An 18,364-nucleotide genomic window follows, 5' to 3' on the forward strand; every position below is an offset into this window, starting at 1 on the left:
TGGGGCAATTGGTAAAATGCATCCCATGTTTCTCTAAGATAGGTTGTATGAGCAAGCAGAGAAGTTCACAGAAAAGACCTTCAACAAAGGTAGGATGCAGGTTAACCTAGAAATTTTTGACTAATCAAGAGCTAAACAAGATGCTAGCTCCCATAGCACAAAGGTAGGATTCATGAGTAATTCTATAAGTATCTTTTGTCTCTTTAAAAATGCGATGACTTTTAAAAAATATCATTTGATTAAAATTCAATACTAATCAATCACAAGCCTAATGATAATTTTAAAAACCATATCATTCTTGAAGAAATATAAAAAAGACTTCTAAAATTACTCATATGCAAACCTACAGGAATTATAGGAGCCATTCCAATTTCCAGCTATTGTTTTTAATCGGACAAATTACACTTGACATCATGTAGTTAGGGGCTGGTTCCCACCCATAACACGTTTTATGGAATTCGTATAAAAGACACAAGAAAATAATAATAAAATAAAATAGTGAAATGCTAAATACTATAATACTATCAAACATTCATGCAACAAAGATGACTTAGCACTCCCAATTAACCTTAGAATTAATCATTGTTTAAAAAAAAAAAAAAAAATTCAAAAGTTAATTTGGAATGTCACGGCAACATTGTTGAGCGATTGTAGGATAAAAATATAATATCTCTAGCATTACTCAATAAAATAATGCCATCAAATCGGCTCAGAAAACAAATAATAATAATAATGGCACTAAATCCCCCCCAAACCTTGTACTGAGAAATGTGTTAACCCACTATTAAGAAGGGATACTCAATTATAAGCTCAACCAGACGCAAGAGTGTAGAGCTGTTGAGTGCGGAAAAGTAGGAACTTCATTCATACTGGGTTACTCTCGGTACTAAAATAGGGTAAAGGGTAAATGGAGTAATTCAATCTGCCTCCCAACGTACATGTGCCCAAGATCAATAAAGCCTAGAATACCATAATTTTCCCAAGGGATGAGCAAATACACAGCAGAATCAGAATGCATCCAATTTAGGAAAGTAGTCAAGGCTTTCTTCCTTCGCTTCTGAAGGCACTACCCAACCTACTTATCACAAAAAATCATACATCTTTCTCTAGGACAGAAACAGAAGCGAGAAAGAATTCTACCTAAATGACCAATCAAGCCACTATTCACACTTGATCGACCTGTAAATGTGACGAACAAAGAGCAAAGAGGCACGAAAACCAACAGTCCCAAGCATGAGAAAGAAGCCATAGCAGATGCACGCCATATAGCCAAAGAAAAATGAGGTTTGCATAAAACCAGACATGTCCGATCGCGCATAGTAGTAATACAAGCAGTAGCCATAGATAAACAGCCCAGTCGATCCACCACAAAGGAAAGACCTGTGGTAATTAACAGCTATGATTAGTTGATAAGAACACAATTAAATTATGCATTTATAGATTTCTAACTTGAATTGACAAGGATCAGAAGTCTCAAAGGAAATCGAAAATGGGCAGAGTAACGGACAAATCACAAGACTGAATCAAGTTTATAAATGATTTCCAGTAAACAGATGGCCAAGGAAAATAATATGGATCATGTATGTCATCTCTATGACATATAGTAACTCGTGCTACCAATGGCATCATAGGATAAAAGCATCTCCAGAATTTTCAACCTTTCCAAATGTGGCTAATTATTGAATAAAAAGCCAGCAATCATAGGATGCACCAAAAGATGGCTTAAAGGAGGCATTTCACTTTACAGAAAAATGCCCTTAGAACTCAACTAAAGAGTGCAACTTGGTCTCAGTCAACATGCAATACATACTTAAATAAAAGCACGGAAGGGTGAGTTTGAGGGCAAGGAATTAAATGGTTGAGGACTAATTTAAAATACAACAATTGAAAAGCAAATATTATACTTTCCTCGTTGTGGTATGGCCCGTATGCCACTCCATGTGGTTTGGAAAGTGTCACTTTAATAGACATTCCCCTTTTAAGTTTTTTCCTTTGCGTTTAAACTTTAATATACATGGGCGCAAGTTAAATACACAGCATTGGCTGAGAAGGCAAAGAAGTAAAAAGGGGATCATATCACAAGTGATACAGAAATCTGTACGTTTGGGAAACCTGTGGATTTAAGGGCTTAACCAAGAATATATACTTGATTAGACATGTGTAAATGCTTTACAAGCTTTGGCTAACATGCAAGGGACATCAAAACATAGTGACGCAAAGATAACTTTGAGCCACAAAGGTAACTTTGAGCTGCAAGATATTGGGGAAAAAATGCCTTATGCTGTTTAAAAATTTCAATGAAATTGGCATTTTAGATGGATTGCAAAGATAACTTTGACATCAGCAATGGTTTGGAGCACATCTAAGCATGTCCAAATAAGACATTTTCAACAGACCATCCCCACACCAAACATCATGCTAAATCAAACCTTTGACCCAACCCCCACCTCAAATCTAACAAACTTGGAAAACTTATCCCACTCTCTTCTAATATGTTTTTCAACTCACACTCCAAATGTCCTCATTACCTCCTTAGAGCACCAAAATCTCCCCGGCGCCCAATCACCATTCAAATCCCTCACCACCTCTCACACTTCTTGCTCCTCAAAATCTCTTTCCAACCAAATACTCTCATATGCATCAATAGACATGAACTAATTGCACTATATGCTCCTTTATCTCAGTGGAGTTAGATGACATTGATATGTTGATGATAAAAGATTCCCCTTGGTTATTTCTTCGATGGGAATTAGTCACCTTATGAAAAAATTGTATTATTATCACCTCCCTCAACCACATGGCCCTAAATTTGTCTCTAACTCACTTCCTCAAAAAGAAGAGTTTTCTCCAACTCCTTAGACATATATTCCTTCCTTGTCCTTTCCTCCTCCACTAAACCACGACCCTCTGCAATTATATCCATACCCTAAATGCCTTCCAAAAGCAACTTCTTATTCTTCCCTACGTCACCAAACCTCTTCATTCCATTTTTTCATATCAACCTCCAGGGCTTTCAACTTACTAGCCAATACTACGTAAGTTGGTAAACCATGAAAGTTATAAGACAACCACCATTTTTTTACCTGTTCAACAAATCCCTCTTAAGTCAACCATATGTTTTCAAACTTGAAATACATGCTCTCTCCTCTTGTCGCCCTTCAATCCAACATCAAAGGAAAATGATCTCACAAGATACTTGGCAATCGCCTCTGTGAAACATCAGGAAAACGTTCTTTCCATACCGAAGATAGAAGAAATCTATGAATTAGGCAGCAATTCCCAATTATTCGACCAAGTAAAATGCCACCCCGCAAGTAGGATATCCAAAAGGCCCTGCTCCAAGATGAAATTTGAAAATTCCTGCATAGCTTGTGCGTCTATAATCACCTAATTTTTCACTCGAAAATCGAACTACCTTAAAATATCCCCCAATGCACCACTGCAACTGTCACCAACTCATCAAATCAACCAATTCATCCCACGCCACAGGATCCTCCTTTCACCATCATCACACGACAATCCTACTACAAGACAAAAACCCTTCACCCTTTCCACATCCCAATTGGGAGACACCATATTTGACAAAGACAGTATATTGATATTGATTGACCAAATCAACACTAATACCTTCCAGACTTAATTTCTAAATGAAATAATATATACCAAATTGGAACATATTTTTGAAGATACTGACCCTCTTGCTACACCAATTACTACGGCAGGTTCAAAATTAATCTCCTTTTATGAATAATAATTTATTACAAGAGGTAAAATATCTTGTACACAAAAAGTACATAAGAGAAGCAGCCACCCTAATGGTGTTGAAAAACTAAAAAGTTTTCAAAATCTACAAGATTTGAAGAGGAAAAATTAGGAACATAAGTTATAACCCAATCTAAAAGAGATCTAAAAATGAGGATTTTAAACATAGCACATTAGACTTGCAATCCTCAAATAGGCGCCGATTTCTTTCTCTCCAGGTGCTCCACATTAATAAAGCAAGGATGACTTTCCAGATGGCCTCTTTGGAGTGTTCCTGCCCTTGAGTGTTCTAATAATGAAGCAGTTCAAGATATTCCTTGGCATGACCCATGAAATTCCGAATAAGTTGAGAACCACAAGCCAGATTTCGCTAGTAAACTCAATGGATGAGGAGGTGGTTTACGGTCTCCTCATTCTTTTTGCATAGGCAACACCAATTACCAAGAGTAAGACCCGCCTCCTAAGATTATACCCAATCTAAAAGAGATCTAAAAATGAGGATTTTAAACATAGCACATTCGACTTGCAATCCTCAAATAGGCGCCGATTTCTATCTCCAGGTGCTCCACATTAATAAAGCAAGGATGACTTTCCAGATGGCCTCTTTGGAGTGTCCCCGCCTTTGAGTCTTCCAATAATGAAGCAGTTCTAAGATATTCCTTGGCATGACCCATGAAATTCCGAATAAGTTGAGAACCACGTGCCAGATTTAGCTAGTAAACTCAATGGATGAGGAGGTGGTTTACAGTCTCCTCATTCTTTTTACATAGGCAACACCAATTACCAAGGGTAAGACCCGCCTCCTAAGATTATCAATTGTGAGAATTGTACCCAAAGTTGCCGTCCAAGTGAAGAAAGCAATGCAAGATGGAGCCTTCACCTTCCAAATGCTCTTCCATGCGAATAGACAAGACTCTCCAAACTAAAAAGAATTATAAAGCTCTTCACTTCAAAGCTGTGATTGCATGCTGGGTCCACAACATTCTATTCATCTCCCCCGAATGGTTTTCGAGTACAAAAAGTTGAGGAATACGACAACGGACTTCCAATCCTAAATGCCCTGAAGGAACTTAGATTCTAGTGAATATATGTATCAAAGGGGTCCAAGTAATCTAACACTAAGGCCTCTTTGTCACAAGCTATAGAATAGAATTATGGAAATGAGGACTTGAAAGCCGCTTTTCCACACCAAAACATCATGCCAAGTTGAAGAAATTCCCCAAACCCTTTGTAATATTTCTCCAAAGGCCCATCCCATATGGCTCTCAAGTTTCCTATGGACACCAGCCCCCTCTCTAGATCCCATACTTCTCAACAATCACATCTCCATAGGGAATTCTCTTCTTGTGCGAATCTCCAAAGCCATTTACCTAGTAAAGCTCTACTAAATAGCATGAGGTCTTTCAAACCTCATATCCTCCTTTAGAAATTGGAGGGCAAACGGTATTCCGGTTCACAAAATAAAGCTTAGGCACTCCACCTATTCCATCCCAAAGAACATCCCTTTGAAGATGCTCCAATCTTCTAGCTATACTGGCTGTTAATGGAAAAAGGGACAAGATGTACATAAGTAAACTGGATAACGTGCTCTTGATAAGGGTTGGACAACCACCTCAAGACAAATACATCTTCTTCCAACTATCCAATCTTTCCATTTTCTCAACTACCCCATTCCAAATAGCTTTTGACTTAAAAGAAGCACCCAAAGGAAGTCTCATATACGACAATGGCATAGAAGATATACTACAATTTAGAATGTCAGCCAACTCTTCCTCATGTTGCACCTCCCCGACCGCAACTAATTCTAATTTTTGAAGATTGACCTTTAAACTCGAAATAGCCTCAAAACACGAGAATATGTCCAAGATTAAAGATCTCATCTTGGTCTGCATCATGAATTATAAGGGTGTGAACGCAAAAGAAGATTGGTGATTTCCAAAGGGGCTGTGTTTTGGAGGTCAACCCAGAAACTTGATAAAATAGCCCCCAACCATAGTTCTAGTCAACAAACTACTAAGAGCCTCCATGACAATCACAAAAATGAGAGGTGAAAACGGATCCCCTTTGCGGAGGCCACTAGAACAAGCAAAGAGACCATGCAGACTACCATTAATCAATATAGAGAATCAGACTGTCGAGATACAGGCAAACATCCATTTCCTCCATTTTGAACCAAAGCAAGGCGCCCAAGAAGGTAGAGAGATACTCCCAATTGACATGGTCATAGGCTTTTTCCAAGTCCAGCTCGCACAAAACTCTAGAAATTGTCGATTTTAATCCACTGCCCAGACGCCTACTTCATTCTAATAGCAAGGACCTTAGCCAAAATCTTATAGACACTCCCCCACCAAGCTGTTAGGTTTGAAATCCCTTCCTTCCAACTGTCCGATCTTTTTGGGGATAAGGGCAATGGAAGTAGCGTTAAGGCCCTTTTCGAACAAGCGATATTCATAAAGTTATGGAAGACATGCATAAGGTCATCCTTCACTATTGCCAACATTTTTTTTTTCCTTTTTTTTTTTTGATAAGTAATAGTCAGTTTTATTGAAAGCGTAAAGGCGCCCCAAAGTACACCGGGAGTATACAATAGGATCACCTAACTAGAGAGAGAAAAGCGAACAAGGAAGTCATCATAGCTAATCGACACCAGGAAGACATATGCTACAGTCCAAAGATACAAAGTGTGAAAACAAAAGATAATAAGTCTTCCAAAGAACCTTCCAAATCCTCAAAACACCTATTATTTCTCTCCCTCCAAAGGCACCAAAAGAAACAAGTAGGCACCATCTTCCAAACCGCAGCACTCCCCCTCCTTCCCGAAGACCACCAACAGGCGAGCAAATCAAAAACCCGTCTCAGCATCTCCTAAGACAACCCAAACCGCCCAAAAAAAGCGCACCACAAAGCATAGGCTACCTCGCAATGAAGAAGAAGGTGGTCCACCGTCTCCTCATCCCTCTTGCACATCCAACACATGTTCGTCACAATCACATGCCGCTTCCTTAGGTTGTCTAGGGTCAGAATTTTGCCCAAAGTTGCCGACCACACAAAGAAACTTGCCATCGGCAGAGCATGTGTACAACACACACTCTTCCAAGGGAAACGCCTCCTATCAGAACCAGCCAACGACGCATAAAGGAGTTTGACCTTGAACTGGCCTCTTTTGGAGGAGATCCACCAAAACCTATCTTCACACCCTCGTCTCAGTCGAGCAGAATGCAGCAACTGAAAAAAAGAGGCAAAAACATCCACCTTCCAATCATGAGCCCCTCTAGAAAAACTAACATTCCACTGATTATAGCCACCCCACACCTCCAAAAGAGCCGCAACTGAAGCATCCTTCGCACATGCAATACTAAAAAGACCAAGGAAAACTGTCTTAAGAGCCGTATCTCCACACCACACATCATGCCAGAATCGAACCCTAGTCCCTTCCCCCACCTCAAAACGCGTGAAGCCTTGGAAAGTATCCCATTCCTTCCTAATATTCTTCCATAACCCTACCCCAAAAGTACCTCCACACTCCAAAGAGCACCACCCTCCCCATAAGCTTCCAAACTTCGCATCCGCCACAACCCTCCACCAAGCATCTCTTCCCGAACCGTAACGCCACAACCATTTTCCTAGCAGTGAACGATTGAAGACCACTAGGTTTCTAATCCCCAACCCGCCTTCCTTAATTGGAGTGCACACCTTCGACCACTTCACCAGATGGTATTTGAAATCCTCGCCTAACCCACCCCATAAGAAATTACGATGTAGCTTCTCTATGCGCTTGACAACGCTAACCGGAATAGGGAAGAGAGACAGATAATAAGTAGGCAAGTTAGCATGAGTACTCTTGATAAGCGTGACCCTGCCACCCTTCGACAAGTACAACCTTTTCCAACCGGCCAACCGACGTTCTATCTTTTCGATCACTTCATCCCAAATATGCTTCGCCTTATAAGGAGCCCCCAACGGCATACCAAGGTATTTGATAGGCAGAGTTGCAACCCCACATCCTAGAATGTCTGCTAACATGCCCACTTGCTCCTCATTCCCCACTGGAATTAACACCGACTTAGCCAAGTTGACCTTCAAACTGGAAGCAGCTTCAAATAAAAGAAATAGACTCCGCAAATAACGGACTTGGGAGGGCATAGATTGCAAAAAAGCAAGGTATCATCAGCAAACAGAAGGTGAGAAACCACAGTGTTACCAACCTTGAAACCATCTAGCAGCCCCCCATTAACTGCCGCTGAAATCATCCTGCTCAAGGCTTCCATCACAAAAACAAATAACAGAGGAGACAGGGGGTCCCCTTGTCTCAAACCCCTAGAGCTGCTAAAAAAACCATTAGGAGATCCATTGACTAGGATTGAGAATCACACTAAAGAAATACAATGTTCAATCCAAGAGCACCAAATCCCCCCAAAACCATACCTCCTCAGCATATACAACAAGAAATCCCAATTCACATGGTCAAAAGCTTTTTCCAGATCCATTTTGCAAATGAACCCTGGCTCCCCCGATCTCAACCGACTATCAAGGCATTCATTGGAAATCAAAATAGGATCTAGAATTTGCCTGCCCTTAATAAAAGCACTTTGCAACTGAGAAATAATCTTATCCAAAACAACCTTCAATCTATTTGCTAATACCTTGACTATGATTTTATAGATACCTCCCACAAGACTAATTGACCAGAAGTCTTTAAGATTGATAGCGCTAGGAACCTTCGGAATAAGCGAAATAAAAGACACATTGAGGCTTTTTCAAACAAACCTCCTGCTTGAAAGTCTCTAAACACCTTCATAATATCCCCTTTCACAACCTCCCAACAAGTTTGGAAGAAAGCCATAGAAAACCTGTCAGGGCCAGGCACCTTAAAGCCATTCATCTTGATCACTACCTTCCTGACCTCTTGCTCTTCAAAGTCTCTTTCCAACCAACTAGCCTCCTCCGATGGAGTCAAAAGAAATACCATCAACCAGAGGCCTCCAACGGCATTGCTCCATAAAGAGTTTTTTATAGAACTCGACTATGTGCTCATTACTCTCGGTCGGGTTTGAAGAGGGGTTATCTCCAATCATAAGAGTATCAATAGCGTTGTGTCTTCTATTGGAGTTGGCTATGGAGTGAAAGAATTTAGTACACTTACCACCTTCCTTCAACCACATCACCCTGGATTTCTGCCTCCAACTCACCTCCTCCATAAGCAAACAATTCTCTAACTCGCGAACCACCTCCGCCTTCCTCCTTACCTCCTCCTCTACCAGGGACCTATTTTCTTCATTCGCATCTAACACCTGGAGCTCCTCAAGAAGCAACCTCTTATTCCTCTCAATGTTGCCAAACACCTCCTCGTTCCAAGTCTTCAAATTCATCTTCAGGGCCTTAAGCTTACAGGCGAGAACAAAGCTCGGCGAACCGTGGAACACATGAGTCCCACCATTGTTGCACTTGGGCCACAAACCCTTCCGCTTTCAGCCACATATTTTCGAATCTAAACGGCCTTTTCCCCTTAGGCACTTCCCCTATCTCAAGGATGATTGGGAAATGATCGGAACAAAGGCGAGTAAGCCTCTTCTGCCTAACCCCTGGAAAACAAGCCTCCCAAGTTGGGGATACAAGAAACTGATCAATCCTTGACCACACCAGGGGATCGTTGGATAACGACCAAGTAGACGAGCCCCCAACCAGGGGAAGATCCATCAGCCCTTGTTCAAGGATAAAATCAGAAAACTCCATCATAGCCGCATCCAGATGAGCTCCACCTGATCTTTTGCTAGGGAATCGAGTGACATTAAAATCACCCCCAATACACCACGGCATGTCCCACCAACTCATAATGCCAGCCAACTCCTCCCAAAGGAGTCTTCTATCCCTATATAAATTCGGGCCATACACCCCAGTGAAAGCCCAAACAGAAAGATCCCCCATATTCCTGAAAGACACCGCCAAAGTGTGAGCCCCCACACAAACATTGACCTTCTCCACCACCCTATTGTCCCACATAATTAGAATACCACCCGAAGCCCCACTTGAATCCAAGCAGCACCAATCCACATGACTCCGCCCCCATAGGCTACGGGCAATTTTACGAGACATACCTCTAAGCTTGGTTTCTTGAAGACAAACTATGTCTACCTTCCAGTCTCTAAGCATATTACACACCCTCAAACGCTTGTCCCTCTTGTTCCACCCTCTCACATTCCAAGATAAAATGTTTAACTTCATAGTGTTGCTACCTGCCCCCTCCCCTTCCTACTGCCACATCTTGAACCCATACTTCTGGCATCATAATTCACCGAGCATTCCAAGTTCCTAACCTCCCTCTTGCCCTTCGTTCCGCTGCTTGTAGTAGCCATCGCATTATTCCTTCGTTCCTCTTCTAAGAAGGTCAAAAGAGCTAACAGCTGCAGCTTGTGGCCCATATAAGAAATCCCCACAATCGGATAGATCTCATTGGCGCATTGGATCACCCAATCTGAATAACCCGAAACACCCCCTGCAACATGAGCATGCGTGTTCCAAGTAGAAGACACATCGACATCACGACCCCCAACCCCTTCATCCTCCCTACCCAAACAACCTCTGTCCTCGTCCCCAAGTGTCTGAACTTCAACTCCTGGCTCAACCACCCCGCAGTCCTCTCCAGCAAGCTAGCCCTCATCACAAGGCTCAACTACTTCTGCATTCCCGAGTGGACAACCAACCCAGAACCCTACGTCCCGAGAAGAATCCCGCCCCTCACTAACCTGCACGTCCTTCTGTATCTCAACGCCATGAAAACCGGTCTCTACAAATCTATCCTCGCCCACTGGATTTGACCTCTCCACCATCGAGAGCTGCAACCCTGCCTCCCCATTGACCAGAGAGACACACGCTGGCGAGGTCAGGGGATCGCCATCCAATATTTGCGCACCAACACCGCCAGAGACCTTCCCAAACACGAACAACTCTTGATCAGCAGTGGGCTCGACCAACGAATGCTTCTCCGGCGGAATCTGGGTCGTACCTTCCTCTCCCCTGTCCAACATCTTGTTCGCCGATGAACTCAGGGGATCTCCGGCCACAGCTAAGGCAGCCTTACCGCCGATCTGACCACCAGGTAAGTTCGCAGTACTTTCTAAAGCGGCGGCGAGGACATCCTTGACTACCGACGACCGCCTCCCTAAGCCTGGAACTCCTGCCGAAGATGAAGCACCTGGGTCTCCGGTCCAACCCTCTATCCTTTCCCACGCCGGGTTTGAGTATTTCAGACTACTCCCAATTGGTCCAGTCTGTCTTCTACCTTCCTGGCCCAGGCCCGAGCCCACAGAAGATTTTAGCTTATAGACCAACTTCTTTTTAGCCTTAAAGCCTTTCGCGGCCCGTGGGCCTTTCCCTACGACCCGGTCTATTCCTTTTTGATAGCTTCCTTCCTTAACAAGAGCAGAACCACCGTCGACCTTCTGAAGCCCATTCTTCTCCACCCTTTTAATTGCCACGTCCACTCTCTGAGGACCCACGCCCCCCCCCCTTTATCTTTCGACCCATGCCTAACAGAATTGGGATCCGAGCCCCTCTCTACCTGCTGACGCCCAAATATCTCCACCCTCTTAATTGCCAAATCCAATCTCTGCAAACCCACGTCTATTCCTTTTTTCTGCCACCTTAACGTCTCTTTGCAGTTGTGGAGCTCGAGAATTGCACCGGAGAGGTTCTGTGCCTGACACTCCTCACGTCCCGTCAGCTCATGTACCGAACTGCTACTCCTTGTGGGTGTCCTCACCAACGTTTGAAAATCACTCCCCGGAGCCCTTGCCTCTAGCGCTTTTTCCTCCATAATTTTCTTCCCCTTCGGCCAACAGTACCCATCGCCCTCCTGACCACAAGAAGACTTCGCCAGATTCTGGAACTGTACCTTGGCATCAAGCCTTGTGTCCTTGTGGCTAGTATGTTCTGCTCTGAACCTATAGAGGATTCCTTTAGCCAACTGGGTACTCGTGCCACGGGCTCAGTGAGATTTCCAAATAACTCCTCCGCCGGGTTTACAGACTGTGCCAATAGGCATAGCTCCTCCTAACCTTTCTCTTCTGAAACTTCTTTTCTTCTTGGGAACTTTGGAGGGACGAGCTGGCAAGGCGTACTTCCGAAATGAGGCGATTCCATCCTTGCCCATAGCGCCCTTCTGGAATAAGGACCAAGCCACTCCTTCGTCTCCCATCAAATTCCTCAATCGTCGGGAAACACCCGTGTCTATTGGAACACCGCTGCACAATAATCCTTAGATAACCCGCTCTGGATTGATCCCAAAAGACCTATGAGGTTTCCACTGTCACCAGTTCCTTCACTGTACGAGCTAGCCACTCTAACTCATCCTTCTGAAAGAAAATGGATCTTTGTTTCCCTTTGCTCCTCTCAAAAAGCCTCACCCCATAAGCCCCGCCCTCACCACCATTTCAAACTCTTTCGCCTCTACTGACCAACTTCTCCCCATACTCCCCTAACCTACTGACCAAACTACTCAAGACTAACACCAAACTGTACCCACGCGCCTACACTTAGGCAGAGGTGTAGGCGCCATCCACAAACCACTCGAGACTAAACACCAATTGATCACTATTAATTATGTTTCCTTAAACTGTCCATAATGAGGATTTTTCCTAAAGCAGCCAACCAAGCAAAAAACACAACTCTTATTCCACCAAATACTCCTCTAAGGGAAAACGATTGGACATCAAACAACTCTCTCTTGGAAGGAGCCCAACACAACTTGTCTTCACCTCGTCTTATTATGATGGAGTACAAAAGATCGAAGAACTGGTGAAGAAATCCACCTCCCAGCCTTGCGCTGTTATGATAAAACTAACTTTCCATTGATTCGAGTCACTAGCAAGCTGTAAATGATCTACCACATAAGCATCTTTGAAATGAGTTATTCTTAATAACTTCTAAAGCTAAGGGTTTTTCTCCCTGCACCTCACCATGTTAAAAACTAAACTTAGAGCCATTTTCCTCCTCGAATCTAGTGTATCTAAAGAACTTCCTGCATCCCTTTGCCAACATGATTGAAAGAAGACAGTAGTGAAGCCATCCGACCCCGATGCTCTATCACCATCCATACTAAGCAACGCCTAGAGAACTTCCTCCGATCTCTCCAACCAATCAGCTTTTGCAAATTCTAACAAAGGACTCTCCAAAACCCTCTAATTTGGGGTGCCAATAAGATGTTTCTGTAAAGAGATTCTTGTAATAGTGAATAATTGTATCAGTGATCGCCTCTCGATCGAAAGTAACAGTACCACCAATGCTAAGATTGGAGATAAAGTTATTCCTCCTGTGAGAGTTCACAAGACAATGAAAAAATCTCATATTATGATCCTCTTCTTTTAACCAGGTCACCCTAGATTTTTTCCTCCAACTAACTTCTTGCATAAGAGCTACATTCTCCAATTCTACTTTGACCATAGCCCTTTTGACTCTTTCTTTTCTTCAACAAAAGGTCATTTCTCTTCTAATCAAGGAACTGGATCTCTTCCATTAAGGACTTTGTTTTTTCTCTACTCTACATTTCCCAATACCTCCTTGTTCCAGCATTTTAAATTGAGCTTCAGCTGCTTAAGCTTATTAGCTAAAACAAAGCAAGGAATACCAAGATCTATCAATCCTAGACATAGAAGGCGGGTCTTGGTTTCTGGACCAAGTGAAAGAACCTCCCGCCCACAAGATATCCATCGACCACTATTCTGAAATAAAATAAGAAAATTCGGTCATCACAGAAGTTAACCGAGTAACATTAAAGTCCACACCCCCCCCCCCCCCCCCCCCTCTCACACCGATGCACCAAGGAACTTCACACCAACTGAGAACCCATGATAACTCCTCCCAAAAATAATGCCTTCTAGAATTTACATTAGGGCTATAAACTCCCAAAAAAAAAAACTTAATTAGAACATATTTTAATTTACATGAGATAGAGAAAGTGCCCACCATATCTTCAGTGCATTCTACTACTCGTTTATCCCACATAAGAGAATATCTGCCAAAGCCCCAAACAATACTGATTGAAATCTACTCCATTTTAGTTTCTTGAAAACACTCTTTCAGGCTTCCAAATTTTAAGCAAGTTGCTAATGCTAAGCCTATTCCCCGCATCGTTAAATCCTCGAACATTCCAAGTAATAATCTTCAAATTCATAATAGGATAGGAGCCTTACCACGAGATCGAGGAGAAGAACAAGGTTTGGCTTGACTCCTCTTAGAATCATAGTTCACTAAGCAAGACAACCTTAGGGACTCCCTAACACCGTTGACCCTGCTCCTCGATTCCTTTTTGAATGACCCCAGTGATACTTTATGTCCCTTACGGCTGGACTCGATTGCAGTGAATAACACTGCAACTTCCTGTTCGAAGCATTCACAAGAAGGCCCCAAAAATTTGTCAAGTCCATACATTTTCCTCTTGACCCAGTTTGAGCACTTGAAACTTTCCATCCCGTGGGGTTGAGGAATTAAAAGAGGGAAACCTAGGAGCACTACAAACGACATCCTCTTTGCAAGAGCAGGGTACCACAGATACTCAAGAGGGAAACCCAGGAGCACTACAAACGACATCCTCTTTGCAAGAGTAAGGGTACCACAGATACTCAGTTGGAGGGCCCATAATCTGCTAAGCCAGCTCCCTCAGGTAGGTTGGGCATTAACCTATCGAGCCCACTCTCAGGGCCTAATAGATCCTTTAGTAGAAGCAAACACTCACTCCTCATAGATACACTTGGTTCCCCACTAGAAAATGCAGCCACTGGGAGGAAACAATGCTCAAGCACCAAAAGAGAGAGCACAACTAGGCCAGAGAGATGTGAGAGGTTGTTGTAGACATATTCGCTCAACCGAAAAAGAAAAACCCCCATGGAGCCTACAGTACACTACCAGACCGAATGCAACAAAACCCAAGTGTACACCACTTCAGACATCATCACTAACCCCTACCCAGGAGATGCCAACACAACACCAAAGGGACAAACTAGATGGTGCCCTCATATGCCGCTGAGAGGGAGAGGGAGAGGAAGAGGGATATGGAGAGAGAGGGAAAGGGAAAGGGAAATCTCAATCAATTTATACCATTCTTTAAATATTTTTGGGTTTGTTACCACTAACTTCCAGGAAAAAAAAAAAAAAAAAACTCTGCCCTCCATCCTCCCCTCCACCACCAACCCCCCCCCCCCCCCCCCCCTCCACAATCTCAATAACTATTTTGTAGTAGCTTTGCTCTTGATTGTTTGCAAATATTTCTTCTAAAGCAAACATAAATACCAAATCACTTGAAACTTCTCACTTTCAAACTATAAGCAAGAAATGTACCACACAACCAGGACAAGGAATAACATTCGACTGTGACTCTAAAAGTCAGAAAGAAATGAAAAAATAAAATAAAAACCTTTATGCAAGAGAAGTTACATACCTCCACCACCATTCATGATCTTCAGCAGCAAGTTGAAAGTAAGTCAAAGCCACAGTGATGAAAGCAGTGACAATCAAAAGAATAATGAAGACAATAAACAGGATGCTGTAGATGGTATAAATCCTGTGACCCCAGACACTCGCAAATATGTAGTAGAGCTCAATGTAAATAGCACTAAAAGGGAGAAACCCTGCCATTGCCATCTGAGGAAGGGTACTCCTGTACCAAGGCAGGGGTGGAATCTCACGAGGATATTTTGTGGTGCGGCAAGGAGCTTGGAACTCAGCCTTCATATTTTTCCCAGCAATACCACCCAATACAAGCAATGGTGATGTTACCAACATCCATATGAGGACTATCACCAGAATAGTGCCAAAAGGAAGTGCAGCAGTTGCACTGTAAGCAATTGCAACAGTGTTAAGGAAGCAAAAAGTGAGGAACAGAGGCCCACAAAAAAGGGAACCTGTCAGCAAAAGATTCCTCACCTGAACCAGAGAATGGAAAATAAATCAGTCCAGTACTCTAAGAAGCACCAAGTTCTAAGCTAAAATTTGTAGACATAATTCATCTAGACTAACCCAGTTCTTCCCTTCAAGCTGACAATAGAAAGAAGATGCTGTATATCCTGCTATCCCTGACGTGAGCGCATATATAACTACCAGTGCAGTAAATAGCGCTCCTCGGTTGTATGGATAAAATACACCAACCAATGCAAGCATAAAAATGAAGATTGTGCTGGAAATACATATAAAGAATGAAAAGGACTATTTAGTACAGACATGTGATAAAGGAAGCTTTAGAAATCTGAACAAAAGACACAATGAGATCCTTACAGAGTGAACAACTGGCTGCCAGAACCAAGAGCAGCAGCAAAAACAGAATTGTACTTTGGGAACCGGAAAACATCACCATGAATGTACTTCCAGCCCGTCTCTTCTTGGTCATCAGCTGCTTCCTCATCTTGGGCATATCTTTTGAGAAATTAATCAAAAAGAGTAAGATAATTAGGGGAAAAAAATAAATAAATAAAAAGGGTATACTACTTTGTTAATATACTTCATGAATTTATGATTGACAAATCACAAATCTTACTTCATGAAATCATTCTTCAAGACTCGCATGAGAATAGTTGCAAGGAAACCAGTCAAAAGGAGAACAGTCACACAAGAGTTTATGATTGAAAACCAATGAATTTCCAAGTGCTGTGGCAATGAAGAAGACTGTGAGTACTTCTCCATCCTCTTCTCAAAGGGAGTCTTTGTTTCCTTCCACTTCACAGAGTACATGAACTCTGCTTCCAAGTCCTTGTCCTCTGTCAGCTCCACCATAGATTGAGGATCCATTCGCGCACTGATTTCAATCACACGATCTGTGTTGTAGAGAACTTCAAACTGGATATGCTTGAAAAGAAAATATTTGTATTCAGTAGGGTCAGCTTTGCCTTCCTTCTCAATCTTTCCAATGAAACCCCATATTGGCAAGTCATCATAATACATCTGGAAGTAATAGTCCTTTTTTACTGCATTCCGGAACCGAGCAACTTCTTCCTTTGACAGCTTCCTTCTACAGACTAACTCAGAGTCTTTCTCTTTCTTGAAGTCCAGTTTATAGGGAGCACCAACAAGACGATCTCCATTCAACACCTCACCAAGTGCTTCCTTCTTATCTGTCTCATGACCTGCCATTGGTATTCCATCGATCATTAAGATAATAAAGAAAGAAAAAAATTATTTAAGGCTCCATTTATCTCAATGCAAATTTTACTATAAAGAATTTGAATAAAATTTCACAATATCCTCTTAGTCAGCTTCAAGAAAAAACAGATACACCCACATGCTAATGCCCAATCTTTTTTTTATATTTTTCTTGAGAATATTCCAGAATAAATTACCAAAATAGAGGGTAGCTATTTGTTTGGTGAATGAGTAAACGGAAAAAATTAAAAATAAAAGGCATTGCCAAGTTGCATTAGCTTCAATTGATTGCATCTTTGAGCTCCAAAGATTAAAACTAGTAACACTCCTTCCAATACTTTCAGCAACAAAGTGTTGCGAAAGCACACCACAATGGTCGCACACACACATACATGTTCATGTATAAATAATAACGAGAATTAAGAATGGAAAGCACAAAGCGAGATAAAAAATAAAAACCTGTTGCGCAGAAGGGCAGATCGAAGTAGCGATAGGTCTCACTGTAATCAAACAAGATGAAATCAACGGAATTAGCACATTTTTCAACTCATATATTCCTACAAAGTCCTTTGTCCAACAAATTAACACATTATACTACGAATTCCTCCTATTTACAGACTAAACAAACACAACCCACCAATTCAGAGACTCGAATTGCGACTTTATCCACCAGTAACCATAACCACAAAAACCTAAATGGATACTTAAGGGCCTGTTTGGACCCGCATTTCCTTCCTGAATTATTTTCTGTTTCTTAATCCCAAATACAATGCCCGTTTAAAAAGAGAAATTGTCACAGATCCGGGTTCGGATCTGACAAAGAAAGGAAAAGAGGGGAATGATAAGAGTTACCTGGGGTTGTGAAAAGGACCGACCTTGTTGGCGTAGAGAGGGACGGGATCGCCCTCCTTGTAGCGGTGATCGGAGGCGTCCGATCTCACCTGGGTTCCGAAACAGGTGATTAGCACCGCTATGACAAGAATTATCGTGGCAGCGTTCTTCTTCTTCATGCTTGTTTTCTGATTTCGAAGAACAGAGAAAGAAAGAGAGCTGAAATTTGAAGTTAAATAAACGACGACACAAAAGGACGGCAATTTATTTATTGAGAAATGTATTACAGACAGTATTGTTGCTTTCTTTTGTTTTCTTTTTTAATTTTCTCTGATTTTCTGTTTTTGTTTTTTAGTTGTGACTTCTGAGAGTCACTGACTTGGGTCCCATGGCTACTCGGCTACACAAGGTGCAATTCTTCGTTGAATAATTATATTTAGTATTATTTACAAAAAAAACATATATATATATATATATATAGTACACTCCCATATAATTGAAAGATGTGACTATGAAAATATCAGCAATTTATTCTTAGAAAAACTACACACTCCCTCAAATTATCACCCTCATTATTAATGTTCCCTCAAATTATCGATTATATCAAGGAAAATGTTACAGTTCCTTCCCGATTCTTCTCTCATTT

The 18,364-nt window shown here is 42.0% G+C and overlaps 1 protein-coding gene across 1 annotated transcript; it reads right to left on the reverse strand.

Moving 5' to 3' along the window:
• Positions 1-604: 604 nt before the first annotated feature.
• LOC132177401 (Endomembrane protein 70 protein family) lies at positions 605-17,988 on the reverse strand. Its single transcript, XM_059589693.2, has 7 exons — positions 17,740-17,988; positions 17,347-17,387; positions 16,286-16,871; positions 16,027-16,164; positions 15,772-15,928; positions 15,194-15,678; positions 605-1,380 (listed from the first exon to the last, which is right to left on the reverse strand). Exons 1-7 carry the CDS (start codon positions 17,895-17,897, stop codon positions 1,161-1,163), a joined length of 1,785 nt encoding a protein of 594 aa, XP_059445676.1. The 5' UTR covers positions 17,898-17,988; the 3' UTR covers positions 605-1,160.
• Positions 17,989-18,364: the final 376 nt, after the last annotated feature.

This window comes from Corylus avellana, chromosome 4 (genome assembly GCF_965113065.1).
Source record: "Corylus avellana chromosome 4, dhCorAvel1.hap1.2, whole genome shotgun sequence".
In the NCBI taxonomy this organism is placed as follows: Eukaryota; Viridiplantae; Streptophyta; class Magnoliopsida; order Fagales; family Betulaceae; genus Corylus; species Corylus avellana.